This window comes from Chiloscyllium plagiosum, unplaced genomic scaffold (assembly GCF_037043375.1).
Source record: "Chiloscyllium plagiosum isolate Xiang-an unplaced genomic scaffold, Cpla_swu_hap1 HiC_scaffold_27, whole genome shotgun sequence".
NCBI lineage: Eukaryota > Metazoa > Chordata > Chondrichthyes > Orectolobiformes > Hemiscylliidae > Chiloscyllium > Chiloscyllium plagiosum.
This window is the reverse complement of record NW_028270165.1, coordinates 77,842,458-77,865,703: the sequence shown is the minus strand read 5'-3', so window position 1 is coordinate 77,865,703 and position 23,246 is coordinate 77,842,458. Positions and strand designations below refer to the sequence as shown.

At 46.0% G+C, this 23,246-nt stretch overlaps 1 protein-coding gene across 1 annotated transcript in view; it reads right to left on the bottom strand.

Annotated features, from left to right (window-relative positions):
• LOC122543653 (uncharacterized) overlaps positions 1 to 21,404 on the bottom strand; it is a 109,747-nt gene extending 88,343 nt beyond the window's left edge. The window contains exons 1-3 of the mRNA XM_087975427.1: positions 21,309 to 21,404; positions 11,176 to 11,360; positions 1,937 to 3,268 (exon numbers count right to left, since the gene is read on the bottom strand). Of these exons, the coding sequence (XP_087831553.1) occupies positions 1,937 to 2,865 (929 nt within the window). The 5' untranslated portion in view covers positions 2,866 to 3,268; positions 11,176 to 11,360; positions 21,309 to 21,404. The remainder of the gene's footprint in view (positions 1 to 1,936; positions 3,269 to 11,175; positions 11,361 to 21,308) is intronic.
• Between the last annotated feature and the right edge of the window lie 1,842 nt (positions 21,405 to 23,246).

Sequence of the window (23,246 nt, the reverse complement as noted above, 5' to 3'; positions counted from 1 at the left end):
CCCCTACGTGAAAGAAGAGTCCTTTGCTATTCACCTTACCTCCACTCCTCATGATTTTCTAAATCTCAATGAGGTCACCCCTCACCCTCTTGTGCTCCAGTGTGAAAAAAGTCCCAGTCTCTCCTCATCACTCAAGCCCTCCAGACCTGGCAAAGTCCTGGCAAATCTTTACCAAACCCTCTCTAATAGTACTCTTCCTATTACAGGGCCACCAGAACTGTACTCAGTACTCTGAAAGTGGCCTCACCAACATCCTGTACAATCTCAACATGATATCCCAACTATTATACTCAACAGTGTGAACAATGAAGGCAATGGTGCTAAATGCCTTCTTAGCCACCCTGTCTACCAGTGACGCAACTTTCAAAGAACTACATACCTGAATCCCTATCCCCCCCATGTCTTTGTTTTACAACACGATCCAGGGCCCTACCATTAACTGTACAAGTCCTGCCCTCCGTTGTTTTGGCAAAACGCAACCCCTCACTTTTATTCATACCTCTCTCATACACACATACATACACCCTGCAACAATCTCTCAGGTTTATACTCCATCACATTCACACTTTATCAAAAGTGCACACACTCTTACGTACACTCTCACGCACAAACTCACACATAACTCGATGGGGTGAAATTGTATTGGCAGAATTATATTTGCAGGTACATTCGATTTTGCTCAAAAAGCACACAATCTGCAGGCAGTCAATCCATGTAATACTTTATTAATTCCTACTTTGGAAATTGAATCAGACTGGTTCAATATTGGGATACTGACAGACACAAACCTCACATCTTTCATGCATTTGAGCATTTTTAAAATATAAATGCTTCAGTCATCTAAAGAACGTGACTTAAAAGGTGTTCTGGGATTTACACATTAATGAACTGAAACCTGCAACCCATTCTAAATTATGAAAGATTTAACAGCAATCTAGATTTGTTCAAAATATCCAAACAGCTGCATGCCACTGATCTTTCACTATAAAGTCTGTGTCTTATGATCCTGCTCCACAGCTACCCAATGAAGGAGCAGCCCTCCTAAAGCTAGTGCTTCCAATTAAACCTGTTGGACTATAACCTGGTGTTGTGTGATTTTTAATTTTATCCACCCCAGTCCAACACTGACTCCTCCATATCATTTCTAGTGAACACAGCCCACACCTCTCAGTGCTGCCATTAACCTTTATAATGCTGATGAAACGACGCACTCCGCACTCCTGAAAAATTTATAGTTTCTAACGATACTAGCTCCTCATTCACTGCTCCATCTGATACACGACATTGGAAACTCAGTGCAGGAAGCTGAAAGAAAGGAGCAGCTTTAAAACAAAAAACTCTTGGTGCTCAAAGCTTTCAATAAGAGTCTGAGCCCAGCAGTAAGTTCAGGTAATCTTTATTGTGACCCAACTTTGTTACAGCTTCAGATCTCCCCAGCAAAAAGGTGCAGAAAAAGTAGCTGCTTTTTAAACAGCTCAAGGCCAAAGCGCACACACTCCCCCCTCCCTGCCACCCGTCCCCACCCACTCCATCCCACCCCACCTCACTTTCTTTACTATTGGTCACCACAGAGTTGTCCCTTTGTAACTGGATGCTTGGTACAGCTGTAACCCAGAGGAAGTATTGCTTCAATCACAATTTCAACCCATACCCTGTATCCAATTAAGTTTCTCCCCGCCCATCTGCTGGGGAAGGAATCAACCGCACTGCTGCGGGTGTAGGCCAGACCAGGTAAAGGATGCAGCTGGGACGACTGAGTGAATCCTTTCCCACAACAGCGGTTTCCTTCCCTAAAATGACGTGAGTGAATCAAATGGGGATTCCATTCCCCACCCAGAAAATGGTTTCATCGTTAAATTCTGACCTTCAGGTTTCTGATCGGATTCCAATTCCACCATCTGCCATGTTGGGATTTGAACCTGGGAGTCTCCGGAGCTAGGTGGATATTCCAGTTGATAACGGCACTGGGCCATCGCTCCCACAATCCCCCTGCGATGGCACGTGAACTTGCTGGTGCCTCTGCAGGTGGGAGGAGCGGGTGAAGGCCATCCCACACTGAGAGCAGGTGAAAGGCCTCTCCCCAGTGTGGACCCGCTGGTGCCTCCGCAAGGCAGAGGAATCGCTGAAGGCCTTCTCACACTTGGGGCAGGAGAATGGCCTCTCCCCTGTGTGGATCCGCCGGTGGGTCAGCAGGGCGGAGGAGTTCCTGAACGCCTTCCCACACTCGGGGCAGCTGAAGGGCGTCTCTCCTGTGTGGATCCGCCGGTGGGTCAGCAGGTGCGAGGAATTCCTGAAGGCCTTCCCGCACTCAGGGCAGCTGAAGGGCCTCTCTCCCGTGTGGACCCACTGGTGCCTCAGCAGGACGGAGGAATGTCTGAAGGCCTTCCCGCACTCGGGGCAGAGGAACAGCCTCTCCTCTGTGTGGACCTGCCGGTGCCTCAGAAGGATGGAGGAATTGCTGAAGGTCTTCCCACACTCTGGGCAGAGGAATAGCCTCTCACCCGTGTGGACCCGCTGGTGGGTTAGCAGGTGGGAGGCCTGGGTAAAGCCCTTCCCGCACTCTGGGCAGAGGAACAGCCTCTCCCCCGTGTGGACCCGCCGGTGCCTCAGCAGGTGGGAGGCCTGGGTAAAGCCCTTCCCGCAATCGGTGCAGGAGAACGGCCTCTCCCCCGTGTGGACCCGCTGGTGGGTCAGTAGGTTGTAGGCCTGAGTAAAGCCCTTCCCGCACTCGGTGCAGGAGAACGGTCTCTCCCCAGTGTGGATGCGCCGATGGGTCTCCAGGACAGACGGGGCACGGAAGCCTCTCCCACAGTCGCCACACTTCCACGGTTTCTCCACGGGGTGGGATCCCTCAGGTTCCTCCATGGACAAAGCTTTAGTCACACACCACTGCGTGTAGAGACCCTTCCTGCCGTGAGTTCCTCTTTCCAGACTGTATAACTGTTTCAGGACCACACTCAGTGCTCTGCAACAGTAGGGTCTCTCATCCAGTCCCACGGATACTGAAATTGTACTGAAACAGGAATGAAAAAGCTTGGCTCCTTCTCACAGAATCATAGCTGAAAATCGTTGCGGTCCTGATGGATCGAGTGACTGTCAGACATTGTTGTCAAAGTGAGGACTGCAGATGCTCAGAGTCAGAGTCGAAAAGTGCAGTGCTGGAAAAGCACAGCAGGTCAGGCAGCATGTGAAGAGCAAGAGAGTTGACATTTCGGGCATAAGCCCTTCATCTGTTTTTGAAACTTCTGTCTTCAGTTCTTCAAACACTCTGCAAAAAGAGATTACAAAAGTCATTATTGTCAGTGCAGGGTAGAAATTCAGAACAAGCAATTCTACTTTCTGTAGAACATTTCTTTTGTTATTCCACAAAATTGAAAGTACCATCCCACTCTCTCTCCCTCTGCTCTCACTCCGTTCTAACTAATTCTCTAGAAGGTGCTGATCCAGAATCCTATGGGGCAGAACAACAAAAACGCTAAGACTGACATCTCTCTGAATTTTGAATAACCCCACCTGAAAGTTAATATCTTTCACAACACTGAGATACTGCTGAGAGTGAGCAGGTCTGATTTTTGGAAATAAACTGTCAATTCAGGATGAACCGGTGTTGTCACCCCATTTCCCTATCAGTCAAAGCAAACACTCAGACACCAGTATGGTTTTACCTTCTTCATCTTTATTCTGGGCTCTGGAGGGAGAGAGAACGATCGTCTATGTGCACAGAGACACGAGTTCTCAGTCTTCCCTCGAACAACAGATTCTTAATGAACTAGTCACTTACAGGGAGCAACATCCAAATAAGGCAACAACCATATTGAATGGGTGGCCGTTACAATCAGTGAATGTCAATAGTAAAGATTAAACCATCTGGGGTTATGCAACAAATACTTCTTCATCTTGTTAAATGGGTTTGCATAATGAATGCTTTTCCACCTTGTTCGACCACTACCCTTGCCTCCACCACCTCATTGTTTACTGCAAGTTCTTATAGGATCCAAGCTGAGCCTTTGTCCCATACAACTCAAAACTTAACTCTTTCCGTTCCTACTCATACCTTATACACTTGCTCATCTGTCATGCAGCTTCTTGAGGAACAACCAAACACAAAATGGTTAATGCCCCTAGGAAGTGGGGAGCAAAATTAGATATCAAGGCACTAACAGCGACACCAGAGAGATACTGCACATAAAGACATGACAAAGATTTGTGGAAAGGTAGAGTCATAGAGATGTACAGCACAGAAATACAGGCTTTGGTCAAACTCTTCCATGCCAACCAGATATCCTAAACTAATCGATTCCCATTTGCCGGCATTTGGCCCATATCCTTCTGAACACTTCCCATTCAAACACCCATCCGGATGCCTTTTAAATGCTGTAATTGTATTAGCCTCCACCACATCCTCTGGCAGCTTATTCCACACACACACCACCCTCGGTGTGAAAACATTGCCCCTTGGGTCTCTGTTAAACCTCCAACCACCCCCCCACCCCTCCCTCCCCACCACCAAAGCCCTTACCCTAAATATAATACCCTCTAATTCTGAATCCCCCCCATTCCCAAGTAAACGACCTTATTTATTTACCCTATCCATGCCCCCCATGATTTTGTAAGGATAGGCCTCAGTTTCTGGCCTATCCTTCCGTTCCGGGTAATTAAGAGACATACCTGAGTTTGCAGAGTCTGCTCCCTCCCTGGATTCACTCCAGTTGTTACAAGTGACCACATTCTCTCCCCGCCCCCTCCCAGGGTGAAGAGCTGCCGAGAGGGCGGGGTTTCACTCTGAAACTGACAAAGGCCCCTTCCGCGTTGTGACGTCAGCGATGACTCAGACGGTCGAAGCGGGAAGGGGCGGGGCGGGGCGGGGCGAGGCCGACAGTGGGCCCGCACTGCGCCTGCGGCTCCCCTGCCCTCAGAGAATCCCCAGCATGGAAGCAGGCCACTCGGCCCAACGAGTCCACACCGACCCTCCCAAGGGTAACCCACCTACATCCATTCCCCTACCCCGCACAACCCTGCATGGCAAATCCACCCTAACCTGCAAAACACTGAACACTAGGGGAATTTAGCATGGCCAATCCACCCTAACCTGGTCAAAGTTAAAAACACATCAGGTTATAGTCCAACAGGTTTATTTGGAAGGACCAGCGTTCGGAGCACTGCTCCTTCATCAACTGGTTGTGGAGAATAAGATCATAAGGCACAGAACTTACAGAAAAACATTACAGTCCTGCCACTGAAATGACATATTGAACAAACCTGGATTGTTAAGTTTTTCATCTTTTAGACTGGGTTGCAGGTATCATTAATATGTAAATCCCAGAACTTCCTGGAAGGCACGTTATTGAGATAAATTAAGGTTTTATAACAAAAGGTGACATCTCAGCTCAGACTATGCATTAAAGGTGCGAGGTCAGAGTCTGTCTGTATCCCAATCTGGAGTCATAGACTGGTTCTATTACCAAAGTGGACTTTACAAAATATTACATGTCTTGACTGCCTGCAGATTGTGCCTTTTTTGAGCAAAATATATTATATCTGCAAATATAATTCTGCAAATACAAATTCATCCCCATGGACTTATATGTGTGTTGATGCACAAGAGAGAAAAAAAATCTATTTCCCTGCTGTATACCACTATGTCTATTTGATAAAATGCTTTGATTCTGTTGATGTAAATGTTGTTGTAAATCATAGCTGGGCACCAATAGTTAGATATAAGGGAGAGAGAATTCCTCAAGTAGGGCACTATAAGAATCCTGCGTGATGCCCATTTCTGGTTTACTTCCTAACGAACAAACATTAAGCATGAGCACCTATTTATTTCTAATTTTGTTTCATTTTTCTTGTTTGATTCCCTGCTATGACTACACTCTGTGTCTGGATGGTTGACAGGCTGGGAGATTGTGGGTTAGGGCTTGATTGACTGAATGTTGTTTTTGGAGAAAGTGAGGACTGCAGATGCTGGAGATCAGCGCCTAAAAATGTGTTGCTGGAAAAGCGGAACAGGAGAATCGATGTTTCGGGCATAAGCCCTTCTTCAGGATTGTTCCAGTAGGTGCAAAGGGGAGTGGTCAAAACTTCAATAGAAATCCAGCAGAGCTGAGAACAGACTGACATCTTACTGTCGGAACAAGGAGATCAATAGAGGACAGAGAAATCAGGACCTGAAATCTGAGCTGACAACACTTCCCTGTGATCAGTGCTTTCATTAGCAGTGCCAACCTTCCCTCACTTCCCATTTGACTACCCACTCAATATTCAAGACCCAATCCTTGTCATCCTGAAGCTATGTCTCTGTAAGGAGTCTCAGATCATAATTATTCTCTTCAATGTGTGCAGTCAATTCATTCACTTTTGTTACAATGCAGCACACATTCAGACACACCATTTTTAAGTTTCAATTTTTGTGTCTTTCGAATCCAGTTTTGATTGCTGGTACATTTAGTCTCCTTGTCCCTTTCTATCATTCTCTGATGTTCATTTTCCACATCACTACATTGCTCACTGGTCTTGATTTGATTTGGTCATGCTAAATTGTCCATAGTGTCCAGGGATGTGCACGTTAGGTGGGTTAGCCACGGGAAATGCAGATTTATGGTGTGAAAGTTTCAACTCCAGACAACAAAACTTGCAGTTCAAAGGTAGAGGGTTTATTTTCGGACAGTCGGCGAGAGATTCTCAGTGACACCAAAAGGAGTCATGTAACCTGCTTGTGGTGGCACCTCTCAGTGAATCTCTGCACTTTACATGCAAGCAGTTTTTTAATATCTTATTTGGGCGTGGCTAATACACATGTCTACAAGTTACACGGCTAATTGCTATTATGTTGATTAAGACAGGAAATTCACAACTTTACAATGCCTGGATATTGCTGACTTCCTGTGACAAATAGTAAATGGCTTCCAGGAGGTGGTTATCGTGTTTTTCACAATCATATGTTAGTGGGTAAGGGATTTAGATAGTAGGATTTTTGTTTTATTCTCATCGTTAATCTTCACATACCCTTGTGAATAGGTAAGGAAGGGCGACAATGGGAATAGGAGGCAATTGGTACGATTTATGGCCAAGGCTACCATTCTTGCCCAGGATAAACAAACACCTTTGCCTGGGGCTGAAAGTAAAATCCACACGTATGGCTCCAGACTCTTCTGGCAGTTAGGAGTTTGCCCGACCCTCGACTGTGATTTCCAGTCTCATTCTGTCAGAGGACAGGCATGCAATCAAACCTGAAGTGAATCACTTTAATAGGGGATTTTTAATCCTTGAGTTCCCAATATACCATGATAAGCAAGTAAAAATAGAACTTTTGTTCTGTGGTTCCCAAGTTTTATAGTAATAGAAGCAGGAGGTGGCCATTTGGCCTGTCCCGCCTGCTCCCCCATTCATTAAGATCATAGCTGATCTATTCATCGTCTCAGCTCCTCCTTACCTGCATTATCCCAACTACCCTTAATTCCCCTGCCATGCAAAAACCCATCCAACTGTGTCTTGAATATACTTCATGAAGCCGCCTCTACGGTTTAGCTTGGGCATAAATTCACTACTTTCCAGGAACAGCAGTTCCTCCTCATCTCTGTCCTAAACGTACTCCCCCTAATCTTGAGGCCTAGTCACACCCACCAGCTGAAATGACTGGATAGGGTAGGGCTGCATCCCCACAGTGCAATGAATTCCCACTTCCCACCAAAATACCAGATGTACTTACTCACTCAGTTGCTGTCCCACAAATGAAAATTTTCATTGTAATGTCTTCTGCTCCCAGTTAGGGTACAACATCTTTAAAAGCTGCTCTGAAAGTCTATTCTTCACAACCACACATCTGCTTTCACTGAAGACATTTAGAGTCAGATAGCACAGAAACAGACCCTTCAGTCCAATTTGTCCACGCCAACCAGATATCCTAAGTTAATCTAGTCCCATTTGCTAGCATTTGGTCCATATCCTTCTAAACCCTCCCTGTTCATGTACCCATCCAGATGCCCTTCAAGTACTGTCATTATAACAGCCTCCACCACTTCTGGCAGCTCATTCCATACACGCACTATCTTCTGTGTGAAAAAGTTGCCCCTCAGATCCCTTATCCCACTCACCTTAAATCTATGCCCCTCTAGTTCTGGACTCCCCTCTCCTTGGGAAAAGACTGTTAAAGTTGAGATTTGAAAAGGCCCAGACCTTTTACGGACTCAGACCTGTAAGCCTCTCTCGTGGTTCGTCCCGGAGATTGTACTCTTGGGGAGTCTGGAATAAAAACCTCTTACAGGCGGATTAGTTTAATTTTAGTCATCCTCACATAACACTGATACCTACAAGCTAAACTAGGTTCTAATAACCTAGGAAAGTAGGGTACCAGCTCTTCAAGTGCCCCAGCAGGTTACTCTGATGTACTGATACAAGGTGGCTTCCTTTATACAAAAGCTTACCAAAACATTGCATGTTCTTAATTAGACAAGTAACAGTGAAAGACAATAATTCGTAAGGAAGAAAAGTTAATTGACAGGTCTGTGTACGCTTGACTAATCACTCCTACATAAAAAACATACCCAGCCTGCTAGCGAGATAAACTCCTCTCATAAAGAGATACCAGTCTGAGCTAATTGGAGGGGTCATAAGGTAATCTTGCACAGCTCACATGTCTGATACAATTATTTTACAAAATGGCTTCTCAGCAAGGAGAACAAACTTTTGACCATAAAATGGCTTCCTGACACATTGTGCCAGGATCTCTTCAATATTCGGCCTCGAATAATTTCTAAGCTAGGAGCAGACTCCTGCTTTTTAAGCACTGAATCATTCTGTACCTGAGGCTGAGATGTTACCATAAGCTTGCATTTAAACTGACTCATTAGTCTTCAAATTAACATGCTTCCTTTGCAGGGTTGTGATTCAAATCCAAATAAGACATCAGATCTGAGTAGTTAGAGTTGACAGTGGGGCAGTTTGTAAGGTCTGTAGAGTGATCTGCAAGTACAGCAAGTAAGTTAAAGCTTCATCAATATTCCCTTTTACAGTGTTTGTATTTAATAACCGATAATGGCTACTCAATATCATCATAAAGACCCAAAATGCAATTAAATTCAATCCAGAGCAGATATGCGCTAATAGTTAATTTTCTACTGGCTCCAACAGCCTCAGCACGAAAATGATCGGTCTCTCTCTCTCTCTTTCTAGTGTCCTTTTGAACTCTCAAGTCAGCAAAGTTTTTTTTCTCTCTGTAACTGCCCCGCTTGCAAGGGGTAATAAGAATCCACTTTAATTGATGGGTTTTGACCGTTAATTACAAGGCTTTTGATAGTACCGAGTTTTGTTTCAGGGTCAGAATCAAACGCTATCATTAATTTCACAAGGGAACGGCTGTGAATATTATTACCTGGTGTCCTGTTCACACAGATACACTGATGCCAAGGCAAATATTCTTAATTGCCTTACAGCATCCTGCTATCACATGGTGGGCCCAGATATCCCCATCTTATGCATTCCTTGAGTTCCCCCTTTTTCTGAGCCTTCTTGCCTGTTTATTTTCACGTGCAGTAAATGTGTTCTATAATTCAGCATTACATTTAGTCTAAATGTTTAACTACATGTTATAAGGCTATAGACTTTCTCAAGAGCTTGGGTATTCATCCTATCAGTGCTCCTAATAAATGTCTATAAGGTCACTCCGATGCTCCAGGGAAAATATCCTTGGTCTATTCAGCTTCTCCCACTAGCTCAAACCCTCCAACTCTGACAACAGCCTTATAAAATTTTTCTCAACCCTTTCAAAGTTTCACAAAATCCTCCCATTGGACAGAGAGCAGAATTACATACAATATTCCAGACCCGGGTACAATTCCCACCTCAGGCAACTGTCTGTGTGGAGTTTGCACATTCTCCTAGTGTCTGCGTGGGTTTCCTCCAGGTGCTCCGGTTTCCTCCCACAGTCCAAAAATGTGCAGGTCAGGTGGATTGGTCATGCTAAATTGTCCGTACTGTTAGGTGAAGGGGTAGATGTAGGGGAATGGTCTGGGTGGGTTGCTGTTCGGAGGGTCAGTGTAGACTTGTTGGGCCGAAGGGCCTGTTTCCACACTAAGTAATCTAATCGAATCAAATTTAATCTAAAAAGTGGCCAAACCAATGACCTGTACAGCCGCTTGAGTCAATGCTTTGACCAATAAAAGGAAAGCATACCAAACACCTTCTTCACTATCCTATCTACCTGCAACTCCATTTTCAAGGAACTATGAACCTGCACTCCAAGGTCTCTTTGTTCTACAACACGCCCCTTAACTGTGTCAGTCCTGCCTGATTGTTTGACCAAAATGCAACACCTCACGTTTCTCTAAATTAAGCTTCATCTGCCATACCTCAGCCCACTGGCCATCCCATAAATTCTAATTTATAGCAAACTCTCTTTCCTCTCTTATTCCCAAGAAGCTGAAAATCTACAACCTTCGCTAGCCATCCCTAGGAGAAAAAATTGCTAATATAAACTTACTGAACATCTGGAGCTGCTAAAATTTTGGCTTAACAGCTTTAAGACCAGAATGAAAGCAAATAAAGAAAGGGGCCGAAAGGAGTACAGAGGGTAGGGCACTCCCCAACTGCACTGGGGGGTGCCTGGAGCCATTGCTCAAACTCCCAGGATTTAATGGGGCAGCAGCAGTTACTCTCGGAGTTTGGCAAACTCCAAGAAAAGATTGAAGCAGCATGAGAAAATAGACAGGCAAGGCGGCTCAGAAAAAGGGGGGAACTCGAGGAATGCAGAAGATAGGGACATTTGGGTTCACCATGTGATGACAGGATGCTGTAAGGCAATTAAGAATATTTGCCTTAGCATCGGTGAATCTGGTGAACAGGACACCAAGTGATAATATTCACAGCCGTTCCCTTGTGAAATTAATGACAGCGTTTGATTCTGACCCTGAAACAAAACCCAGTACTGGCAAAACCTTGTAATTAACGGTCAGATCCCATGAATTATCATGGATTCTTATTACCGAGAAAACATTGAAAAGCATGAGCAGGAAATTCAAATGTTGGCCCGAAGAGAATAGGCAGCGGAGGAGAGGACCGCGGCATCAGAGACCGTGGCGGAGGTCTCAGCAGGAAGGATCCGAACACTGGAAGACCAGGTTCGGGTCTTTCAGGAGCAAGCGGATGACCTAGAAAACAAAAGTAGAAGAAAAAACTTACAGCTCGTGGGTCTTACAGAACACGAGGAAGGCCAAGACCTCAGTGGATTCCTGGAAAAGTGGCTCCCACCAAAGTCCCCGAGGCTGGAGTTGGAGTCGGGCCTGTTGAGTGTGGAATGGGCCCACCAGATCGCAGTGTGCAGGTCCGGGCCGGACCCATGCCCCCGCACGGTCCTAGTTTGACTCCTGCATGATAAAGCCAAACAGTTAGTGATTGAAACAGCAAGAAGACTGGGAAGAGATCCAGAGGCTTTAATGCACAAAGGGTGCATTAAAGCCTCTGTCCTTTTATTTCTGGATTGGGGGTGACTATACCGGTGGTTAAGATATATGGGGAAGAGGTGTGGAATGGGTGGTGGGAGGAGAGATGGGCATCCATTGTTAATTCACAGAATGTAAATAACATGTATTTTTCATCTGTGAATTGCCTGGGGCTAGGGCACTGCCACAGCCCTAAATAATTGGGGGTTATTTGAGTGTTTGCTTAAGTTATATAGAACATAGAACAGTACAGCACAAGTCTCTGGCTATCAACTCTATCTATGCCCCTCATTATCTTGTACACCTCAATTAGGTCCCCTCTCTTCCTTCTTTTTTCCAATTGAAAAAGTCCGAGCTCAGTCAACCTCTCTTCGTAAGATAAGCCCTCCATTCCAGGCAGCATCCTGGTAAACCTCCTCTGAACCCTCTCCAAAGCATCCACATCTTTCCTATAATAGGGCGACCAGAACTGGACACAGTATTACAAGTGTGGTCTAACCAAAGTTTTATAGAGCTGCAACAAGATGTCACAGCTCTTAAAGTCAATCCCCCTGTTAATGAAAGCCAAAACACCATATGCTTTCTTAACAACCCTGCCACTTGGGTGGCAATCTTAAGGGATCTATGTACCTGCACACCAAGATCCCGCTGTTCCTCCACACTGCCAAGAATCCAGTCTTTAATCCTGTACTGAAAAATGTGTTGCTGGAAAAACACAGCAGGTCAGACAGCATCCAAGGAACAGGAGAATTGACGTTTCGGGCATAAGTCCTTCTTCAGGAATTTAATGCTGTACTCAACTTTCAAGTTCGACCTTCCAAAATGCAAAACTTCACATTTATCCAGGTTGAACTCCATCTGCCACCTCTCAGCCCATCTCTGCACCCTGTCAATGTCACGCTGCAGCCTACAACAGACCTCTATACTGTCAACAACACCTCCAACCTTTGTGTCGTCTGCAAACTTGCTAACCCATCCTTCAATCTCCTCATCCAAGTCATTAATAAAAATTACAAAGAGTAGAGGCCCAACAACAGAGCCCTGTGGAACACCACTGACTTCCAGGCAGAATACTTTCTATATATTTTATATGTGGTGGTTAGATTTTTATTTATAGTAGTTTTTATAGGAGTAGTTTTTAGACTTTATAGAGTTAATGTCTGTGTCACTCGCCACACCTCAGATAAGCTTCCTCCTCTTGGGAAACCACAAGGTAGTGCACCTGGAATGTAAAAGGGAGCCATTCTCCCATTAAAACAAAAGCTGCTGCTTTCAAGCCTCGGGAAGGAAAGGGTGGACATTGCCCTGCTGCAAGAGACACATTTAACTGCAGCAGGGGGGTTATGATAGGGTATTCTTATCCTCCTTTAGCTCCAAGAGTAAAGGAGTGGCTATACGGGTCAGAAGGAATCTCCCTTTCCAGGTAATTGAGCAAATTAAGGACGAACATGGACGGTTCATCATTCTTAAAGCTCTAATACTTGTATGGTGTCCTGAATGTGTATTGTCCCCCCCGTGCACCCTCTTAAATTGCTAATTGATTCAGTTGCCAAATTAACGAGTGCGCCGTATGGTCATTGAAGGGGATTTTAATCGCCTAATAGATCCCGAGGTAGACAGGGTGCCAAGGGGCCCGGCATGTACGCCTGCACAATCTAAGCAGTTGGTGGACATGTGTGAGGAGTCGGGATTAGTGGATGTATGGAGGCACCTCCACTGTGATGGAAGGGGAGTGGGACCATTCGGCGCAGCCATTTTGGCACGAGCGATTTGGTGTGGCCTGTTTGGCACAGCCCGTTTTGCCGCAGAACTATTTTGGCGCAGCTCTTATTTATTCCTTTTCAGGCTTAGTTAAAAGCATTAATGAAAGCAAGATGGGAATTTATAATACACTGTTAGGGACAATTCAGAGAGACTATCAAAGTTGAAAATATTATAAACTTAAATTCAAATACACAGCTTGTGAAAATAGAGGTGAGGAAATTTTGAGTGTTCCATCAACATATAACTTTTTTGATTGTTTCAGAAACTCGTCATTCCTTTTTCTTCCAAATATAAGAATTCTGCAGGTGGTGCTACCTGTCAGCTAGTAAAAATTGTTGTTCATTATATACGTTAACAGAATATATTTTAAAGCTATCTGGAATTACAAGTTCTTCTAAATTTCTTGGATTTACTGGGTAAGCAGCAATTTCTTTCCTTGTGCTACGAACCATTTTCTTCAGCGCTCTGTTGTTAGGCATCGTTCCTTGGCAAGCTTCCGACAAATTTTCTAGGCACTCGTTAATCACTTGTAAAGTTCCCTCTACACAGTTTCAACAGCTCATACTTTAACCTTTGAAATGATGGTATCTCCTTCCACCTTAGATGCCGAAGCTGCATGCGAATGTTCATTAATTTGTTTCACTAGGTCACCATTTATAATGGTGCTGGAAGAGCACAGCAATTCAGGCAGCATCCGAGGACAGGCAAAATCGACGTTTCGGGCAAAAGCCCTTCATCAGGAATAAAGGCAGAGAGCCTGAAGCATGGAGAGATAAGCTAGAGGAGGGTGGGGGTGGGGAGAGAGTAGCATAGAGTACAATAGGTAGGTGGGGAAGGAGATGAAGGTGATAGGTCAGGGAAGAGAGGGTGGAGTGGATAGGTGGAAAAGGAGCTGGGCAGGTCGGACAAGTCCGGACAGGTCGAGTTACTGGAGGTTAGAAACTAGGATGAGGTGGGGGAAGGGGAAATGAGGAAACTGTTGAAATCCACATTGATGCCCCGGGGTTGAAGTGTTCCGAGGCGGAAGATGAGGCGTTCTTCCTCCAGGCGTCTGGTGGTGAGGGAGCGGCAGTGGAGGAGGCCCAGCACCTCCATATCCTCGGCAGAGTGGGAGGGGGAGTTGAAATGTTGAGCCACTGGACGATTTGGTTGATTGATGCGGGTGTCTCTGAGATGTTCCCTAAAGCGCTCTGCTAGGAGGCGTCCAGTCTCCCCAATGTAGAGGAGACCGCATCGGGAGCAACGGATACAATAGATGATATTAGTGGATGTGCAGGTAAAACTTTGATGGATGTGGAAGGCTCCTTTAGGGCCTTGGATGGAGGTGAGGGAGGTGGTGTGGGCACAGGTTTTACAGTTCCTGCGGTGGCAGGGGAAAGTGCCAGGATGGGAGGGTGGATCGTAGGGGGGCGTGGACCTGACCAGGTGGTCACGGAGGGAACGGTCTTTGCAGAAGGCGGAGAGGGGTGGGGAGGGAAATATATCCCTGGTGGTGGGGTCTGTTTGTAGGTGGCGGAAATGTCGGCGGATGATTTGGTTTATGCGAAGGTTGGTAGGGTGGAAGGTGAGCACCAGGGGGCGTTCTGTCCTTGTTGCGGTTGGAGGGGTTGGGTCTGAGGGCGGAGGTGCGGGATGTGGATGAGATGCGTTGGAGGGCATCTTTAACCACGTGGGAAGGGAAATTGCGGTCTCTAAAGAAGGAGGCCATCTGGTGTGTTCTATGGTGGAACCGCTCCTCCTGGGGCAGATACGGCGGAGGCGGAGGAATTGGGAATACGGGACGGCATTTTTGCAAGAGGTAGGGTGGGAAGAGGTGTAATCCAGGTAGCTGCGGGAATCAGTGGGTTTGTAGAAAATGTCAGTGTCAAGTCGGTCGTCACTGATGGAGATGGAGAGATCCAGGAAGGGGAGGGAGGTGTCAGAGATGGTCCAGGTAAATTTAAGGTCAGGGTGGAATGTGTTGGTGAAGTTGATGAATTGCTCAACCTCCTTGCGGGAGCACGAGGTGGCGCCAATGCAGTCATCAATGTAGCGGAGGAAGAGGTGGGGAGTGGTGCCGGTGTAATTACGGAAGATCAACTGCTCTATGTAGCCAACAAAGAGACAGGCATAGCTGGGGCCCATACGTGTGCCCATGGCTACCCCTTTGGTCTGGAGGAAGTGGGAGGATTCGAAGGAGAAATTGTTAAGGGTGAGGACCAGTTCGGCCAAACGAATGAGAGTGTCGGTGGAGGGGTACTGTTGGGAACGTCTGGAGAGGAAAAAACGGAGGGCTTGGAGGCCCTGGTCATGGCGGATGGAGGTGTAGAGGAATTGCATCTGCAGTCATTGTTTTTACACCATTTATAATGTCCTTCCTCTCACATCTCCAAAACTTTGTTATCTTATCAGCAGCATATCTATCAAATACGTATATGTAGCCGTCATATGAGCACTTTTCCTTTCCACATTTTGACAAAATTGTTGATGGCATTTTAATGGGTTATATTTTCTATTTTTTTAGAAATTTTGAGGAACCACTGTTAAGAGTGGACTAATCTCAGACTAAATGCAGTTGATACACAAATTACAGGAAAGACTTTTGGCAATCTCTTAATAGCCTGAAACTACAGTAAATTTTTCTTTTAAGAATATTACTGATTTTTTTTAATAATAACTACTGGAAACTACCCATTTAATAATTCTACTATTATGTTGATTTTCGTTAATGACTACAGTATATCTGTGCCAAAATAGTTCTGCGCCGAAATGGGCCTGCGGCAAAATAGGCTGTGCCAAACAGGCCGTGCCAAATCACTCGCGCCAAAAGGTCCTAAATCCTAATGGAAGAGACTTTACTTACTATTCCAACCCACATAAGTGTTACACACGAACTAACATGTTTTAATGCCATTAGACTGTTTGGACAGAACATTGGCTTGTAAAATTAGGAATATAGCTGTCTTGGACCATACGCTAGTGTATTTAGATGGTAAATGGTGGTGGAATGGATGCATGGCACTGGCTCATGGACCCATTCCTGGTAAGGGGTAGCAAATCCGTTGAGTACAACACAGGAGAGTTCAAGGCCTCCTTCTTCAAAGACCACAACTTCCCCTCAGACGTAGTTGACGATGCTCTCCACTGCATCTCCTCCACTTCCCGCTCCTCCGCCCTTGAATCCCGCCCCTCCAATCACACCAGGACAGAACCCCACTGGTCCTCACCTTCCACCCCACCAACCTCCAGATACATCGTATCATCCTTCGTCATTTCCGCCACCTCTAAACAGACCCCACCACCAAAGATATATTTCCCTCTCCTCCCCTATCAGCGTTCCAGAAAGACCATTCCCTCGTCAGGTCCACACCCCCCACCAATCCAACCTCCACTCCAGGCACCTTCCCCTGCAACCGCAAGAAATGCAAAACTTGCGCCCACACCTCCCCCCTCACTTCCATCCAAGGCCCCAAGGGATCCTTCCATATCCGTCACAAATTCACCTGCACCTCCACACACATCATTTATTGCATCCGCTGCACCCAATGTGGCCTCCTCTACATTGGGGAGACAAGCCGCCTACTTGTGGAACGTTTCAGAGAACACTTCTGGGACACCGGACCAACCAACCCAACAGCCCCGGGGCTGAACACTTTAATTCCCCCTCCCACTCCACCAAGGACATGCAGGTCCTCGGCCTCCTCCATCGCCAGACCATGACAACACGATGCCTGGAGGAAGAGCGCCTCATCTTACGCCTAGGAACCCTCCAACCACAAGGGATGAATGCAGATTTCTCCAGCTTCCTCATTTCCCCACCCCCCACCTTATCTCAGTCCCAACCCTCGGACTCAGCACCACCTTCCTAACCTGCAATCTTCTTTCCGACCTCTCGCCCCCACCCCCTCTCCGGCCTATCACCCTCACCTTAACCTCCTTCCACTTATCGCATTCCCAACGCCCCTCCCCCAAGTCCCTCCTCCCTACCTTTTATCTTAGCCTGCTTGGCACACCTTCCTCATTCCTGAAGAAGGGCTTATGCCCGAAACGTCAATTCTCCTGCTCCTTGGATGCTGCTTGACCTGCTGCGCTTTTCCAGCAACACATTTTTCAGCTTCTGGGATATCAACCCGCGTACGGCCAGTAATCCGGCAATACCGTGGGAGGCCACTAAGGCATATTTATGAGGCCTGATTATTTCATATTCAACGACTAGAAGGAGGCAGAGGGAGGAGCAATGACAGATGCCGGAGACTCGGCTGCAGATAGCTGAGGAAACAAATTATAATAGGCCTTCACTGGTCAATCTGCAGCTCTCCGGGCTGCTCCCGACTCATTGCACATGTGAGTGTCAAAAAAAAGGGTCTCCTTTGCTGAACAAAGATTGTTTGAATTTGGAGATAAGCCAGGTAGATAGCTGGCTGGAAAGAAAAATGCTTCCCAATCTATTATGTCTGGTACAGAGAGAAGGCTGGTACAGTTACCCTTGAGTTGAAGATGATCAATGTTAGATTTAGAGAATACTTTGCAGAGTTATATCCGTCGGAGGGAAACGAACATGGTGCAGAGGGAATGCGGTCCTTTTTTGAGAACCTGCACCTCCCCAGTATAAACATGGAACAGGTTTCCCTGTTGAATGGGCCTATGACGATACAGGAGGTGCAAGAAGCAAGAAAGCACCGGGGTCAGATGGATTCCCAAGTGAATTCTATAAGAAATTCATAAATGTGTTGGTGAAGCCACCTCTGGGGATGTATAGCTATTCATATGTACAGGATTATCTTCCACCCTCTCTTCGGGAGGCTAATATCTCCCTAATTTTAAAGAAGGGGAAATAGCTCGAAGAATGTGCTTCATACAGATCAATTTCACTGTTGAATGTAAATTTTAACATTCTATCCAAGATGCTGGCCCTGAGGTTGGAAAAGGTGTTGTCCTACATTATGGAAGATCAGATGGGATGTGTCAAGGGTCGTAGCTCCTCCAACAATGGCATTCCAACTGGAACTCTGTCAACAAACATATCGAGTTAGACCCCATCTACCACCCCCTGAGAAAAAGAACAGAAAATAGTGTCACCACAGGAAATGACACCATCAACCCAAAGAAACCCAAACATATAAATAGAAAGCAGGAATTATCAGCAGCGCTTTGCCCAGAGGCTCACTGAAAATGTTACCGAGTAGGGTGATGAAACGTCTGGAAGTGAACTTTTCAGCTCAGCGAGCAAACATTCACCCAGAACTCAATCTGAGCTACAAATCTTCTCAAAACCCACTCCTCCAACAATATCAGGTGGGTATTGAACATAGTGCAGGTATGCCAGCAAAGATTGATCCCGGGTTTGGTGATCGCCCTAGACGCAGAAAAGGTGTTTGACCGGATAGAATGGCTGTACCTATTTGGGGGTCCTAGAGCGGTTTGGTCTGGGAGGATCCTTTGCTAGATGGGTGGTGGTGTTGTATAATGATCCTAAGGCAGCAGTCATCACAAACGGCACTATGTCAGATAACTTTAATATTGGGAGAGGTAATCGACAGGAGCATCCTCTTTCACTGCTGCTATTTACCTTGGCAATTGAGCCATTAGCTGAGGTTATCAGGAGGGATCCTGAAATAGTGGGGCCAGGGCTGGGAATAGGGGAGCATAAGATCACCCTATATACTGATGACGTCCTTTTAACTTGGGCCAATCTGGAGGAGTCAGTTCCTCAATTGATTCAAACAATTAATGTATTTGGCACTTTTTCGGCCTACAGGATCAACTTTACAAAATCAGAAGCCGGTTGGGGGATTAGTGGAGGTGCCTGATCTGAATGATGGAATGCAGTTCCTGTATAGACGGTCGTCAAAAAGTTTTTTGTATTTGGGAATTTTTATTACCCCTGTCTTCCACCAGCTATGTAAAGCTACCTATGTACAACTCCTGGAGAGGATAAAACAGGATTTGCAGCGGTGGGAGGGATTACCGTTATCACGGGTAGGCCGAACAGCCCTGATTAAAATGAATGTTCTTCCTCGCCGGTTATACCCCATGAGAATGCTCCCATTGTTGCTCCCAAATGAGTATTACTGAGGCTCAATGGTTGGCTGGATTCTTTTATTTGGTGTCACAGACACCCCCTAATTAAGTTTACCAAATTGCAGCTCTCGCAGGGTGAGGGAAGGTGGACCTTCCGGACTTGAAGAGTTATCAAATAAGTGCTTTGTTAGCATATCTGGGTTACTGGGCACGGGGGCATTCAGGGTTGATTTGGCTTGACTTTGAAGCCTTGCAGTTGAGTTGCCCCCCAGTCAATCTATTATTCATGGATAAGATAAAATCTGTGACTGAGCAGTGTAAGAGTCCAGTCATTTTAAATACGGTGAAAGCCTGGAGGATAATAAGGCAAGACAAGAGCAATTGGCTGAAGACTTCACCATTTACCCCTGTTGGTGGGAGCCCAAGGATTTAAACCTGGGACAATGAACTCTGGCTTTAAGACATGGGAGAATAAGGGAATCGCCTCTCTGGGAGATTTATTTGAGCGGGAGGTCTTGATGTCATTTAGCCAGCTAGGTCAGAAATACGGATTGTCTAATGGGGACCTTTTCTGGTACTTTCAGATAAGGGATTATACACAGAGGAAAACCACGCTCCTGGCTCAGCTTTACAGGTCAGACATGGAGAAAAGAGTGCTCTGGTATACGGGTGCTCTTTCATTTCGTACTTTGTATAATTTACAGAAGGGATGTGCCTTAGGTGATGTGGAGGGACTCTGTAGGACGTGGAATTGGAAGCTAGGAGAGGATATTTCACTGGAAGTATGGGAAGATACTTGGGAAAATGTAAGGAAAATTTCAATATGTAACAAAGCACAGGCCATGCAATTGAAGATTTTACACAGGGCTCATATGGGTGCGACAGAAAGGCTAGCTAAATTCAAGAGAAGAGCATCACCAGGGTGTCCCAAGTGTAAAATTAGTATAGGCACTCTCACACACTGCTGTTGGTCATGTTGTAAGATCCAGAGATACTGGAGTCCTATAGTAAGGACATTCTGGGGATTGAAGTTAAAGCGGATCCGGTATTTCTTCTGGGGTTGCCAAATTTGCCCTCTCTGGGGAAACACGGGAAGAGACTGTATAACATTCTTACCCACTGTGCAAGGAAGAACATTTTAACATTGGAAAAAACCCCAGGTCTTATGGGGTAGCGTCAGCTTGTGATGGAGCAACTCCCCCAAGATTACCTCACAAATACGGTGCTCCACAAAACGGAGCAGTTTTACAAGACGTGGCAGCCCTTTCTAAATTATACTGTTGCAGACTTATCAGCAATATTAATTAGGACCTTGGTATAGCCATGGGAATATGTCTGGGTGCCCATGGGGCCCTGGGAGGGGGAGGCTGGGGGAAAAGAATATGGCTACAATTGTAGTTTAGTTTAAGCTAAGTATATACGTTTGTTCTGGGAGAATAGTAGGCAGTTCATTATTAATAATATCGTGATATGACATGGTTGTACTGCATCTATTTTTCTGTTTTTTTGTATATAGATGTTTTATAAAAGATTTGAAAGTTTCTAATAAAAATATTTCTTAAAAAAAGACATTTTCTTGCCTTCCCCCATAACTGTTTTTAACATTGAAAAGTCGGATGAACTCAGCTTTGAATATATTCAATGACCCCCTAACTGTAGGTAAACATTCCCACTTCTGAACCCAATTCCTCTTGCTATTATACCACTTGCCTTGCTCATTGCTTGTTGCACCTATGTGACAACTGGCATGGACTGGAGTAGAAAGCCCGAGTAGAAGGTAGCTAAGACATCTTTGTACATCCACACATCATTCCTGATGAAGGGCTTGTGCCCAAAATATTGACTTTCCTGCACCTCGGATGCTGCCTGACCTGCTGTGCTTTGCCAGCGTCACTCATCCCAATATATCACCAATTAAACAATGCATCTCCTTTCTGGTTTTATTTCACAGAGAAAGGCTATAACTTTACACTGTTACTGCATTTGCCATGTGCTTGCCAATTAAGACTCAGACCTGAACCAACTTTGCTGCAAGTCAAGAACTGAACTCCGGAATGAAAGAATAACTAGGAAAAGGGGCTGAGAGAAAAAAAAACGTGTTGTACTCACAGACGTTGGAGAGAAGAAGGTGCAGTCTGGAGTGAAGCTCAACCTTCATTGAGAGAGAGAGAGTAGTAGGAGGACCACACTCCTTCCGGTCCTCCACCGCTTCCCATTGGCCAATCAAAAGAATCCCGTGCGCCGCTTTCCGCGAGGAGCATGCGCAGCAGTTTGCTGACACCCGGCGTACATGCGCAGTGCTCGCTGACACCGAGAAGCATGCGCATTATGCCCAGTGGAGATGCTGGTGTAACTGACAGATTTTCAGTGTCCAAATACCAATAAGAGAAAAAGAAAAGGCTGGAGCCAATTTTTTTTTTTGTTTCCCTGGGGCTCAACGTTTTATTCCTTTTGCATTTTGTCTGGCTGCTCAACTTTTGTATGTCTTTTCCCCTGGTTGAGGAAATCCGAAACCGATGGAGTAACCTTTTCACGCAGAGTGTTGGTATATTAATGGAATGAGCTGCCAGAGGCAGTCGTCGAGGCTGGTACAATTACAACATTTAAAAGGCATCTGGATGGGTATATGAATAGGAAGGGTTGAGAGAGATATGGGCCATATGGATCACTAGATTAATTTAGGATATGTAGTCGGCGTGGACCGAAATGTTTGTTTGCATACTCTTCAACTCTCCGACTCTATTTCTACGTATTCTGAACCAATTCCACAAGACTAGGAATAGGCCATTCCACCCTTACAGCCTGTCCTCAACTGTGGCCTAACTGCACAGATTTCAATGCAAGTTTCAGAAGATGTCTGAACCTGTTTTTAAACAATTGAATATGCTTTCAGACTTTACTGGTGTTTCTGAATACATCATTTTAGCTACTCTCATTGTTAAAGATCTGCCATTTCTCACGCTTCCCCCGCCCCCTCTTCTCCCGGGTAAAATCATCACCATCCATTCTCTCTCTATCCTTAGAAGGGCTTGATACAGCGATCAAAGAGGGCTCGAGGCACAAGAAAGGACTGGAAGGGGGCTTTGCAGAGAGAGAAATTGGACAGGGGGGCAGAGGCTGGAGGCAAGTGAGAGAGAGAAATGGACAGGGGGAACAGAGTATCAGGGATAGAAAAGCCTGGGCGTGCACAAAGTGGCGGGCAGAGAATGGGGGTAGAGGGTTTGGGAGGAGAGAAATGGGGGGTGCAGAGTGTGAAGCGAGGTAAATTGGGGGTTGCAGACTGTGGGGAGAGAGAATGGACGGGGGCAGTGTGTGGGGAAAGAATGGACGGGGCATGGGGTGGGGGAGAAAGACAGCAACAACGAATGGTGGGTGAGGGGAGAGAGAGAGGGGAGAGCAGAGAGTGGAAGAGAGAGAGAGAATAGACGGGGGCAGAGAGTGGGAGGAGAGAATGCATGTGGGGAAAGGGACTGGATGAGGGTAGGCAGAGTGGGAAGAGAAAGAAGGGGAATGGATAGGGGACAGAGGGTGGATGAGGGACTGGACAGTGGGCAGAGGATGTGGAGATAGAATGGACAGGGTGGGGAGAGAAACAAGTAGGGTGCAGAGGGTTGCATGTGAGATAGAGAGAGAAGGGATTGGAAGCTAGGGATAGCGAGAGAGAATGGACGGGGGTGCTATGGGTGGCGGTGGGGGAATGGACGGGGGGCCACCGTGGAGATGATTGGGTCTCGACCTACTGCATCAAGAGTGGTGAATGCATCTCACCCACTCCCAGTATACCCTTCTCTGCACACGTGCAGTGCAGAGTTTTGTGAATGACACGAGAGAGAGTCTGGAACACTGTGCGCAGTCACCACCACATCCTGACATCAGCAAACCACTGCCTTTTGTTTTAAAAACTGAAGAGAAGATGACATGTGCAATATACTAGGGATGGCAAGAAGTGGCTGGGAAACTGAACCAAGAATCAGCACTTTCAAGAGCTGGGCAAAAACAGGAGGATAGAAGGATGAATTCTGGTTGGAATGCATTGAAAGGTGGAGG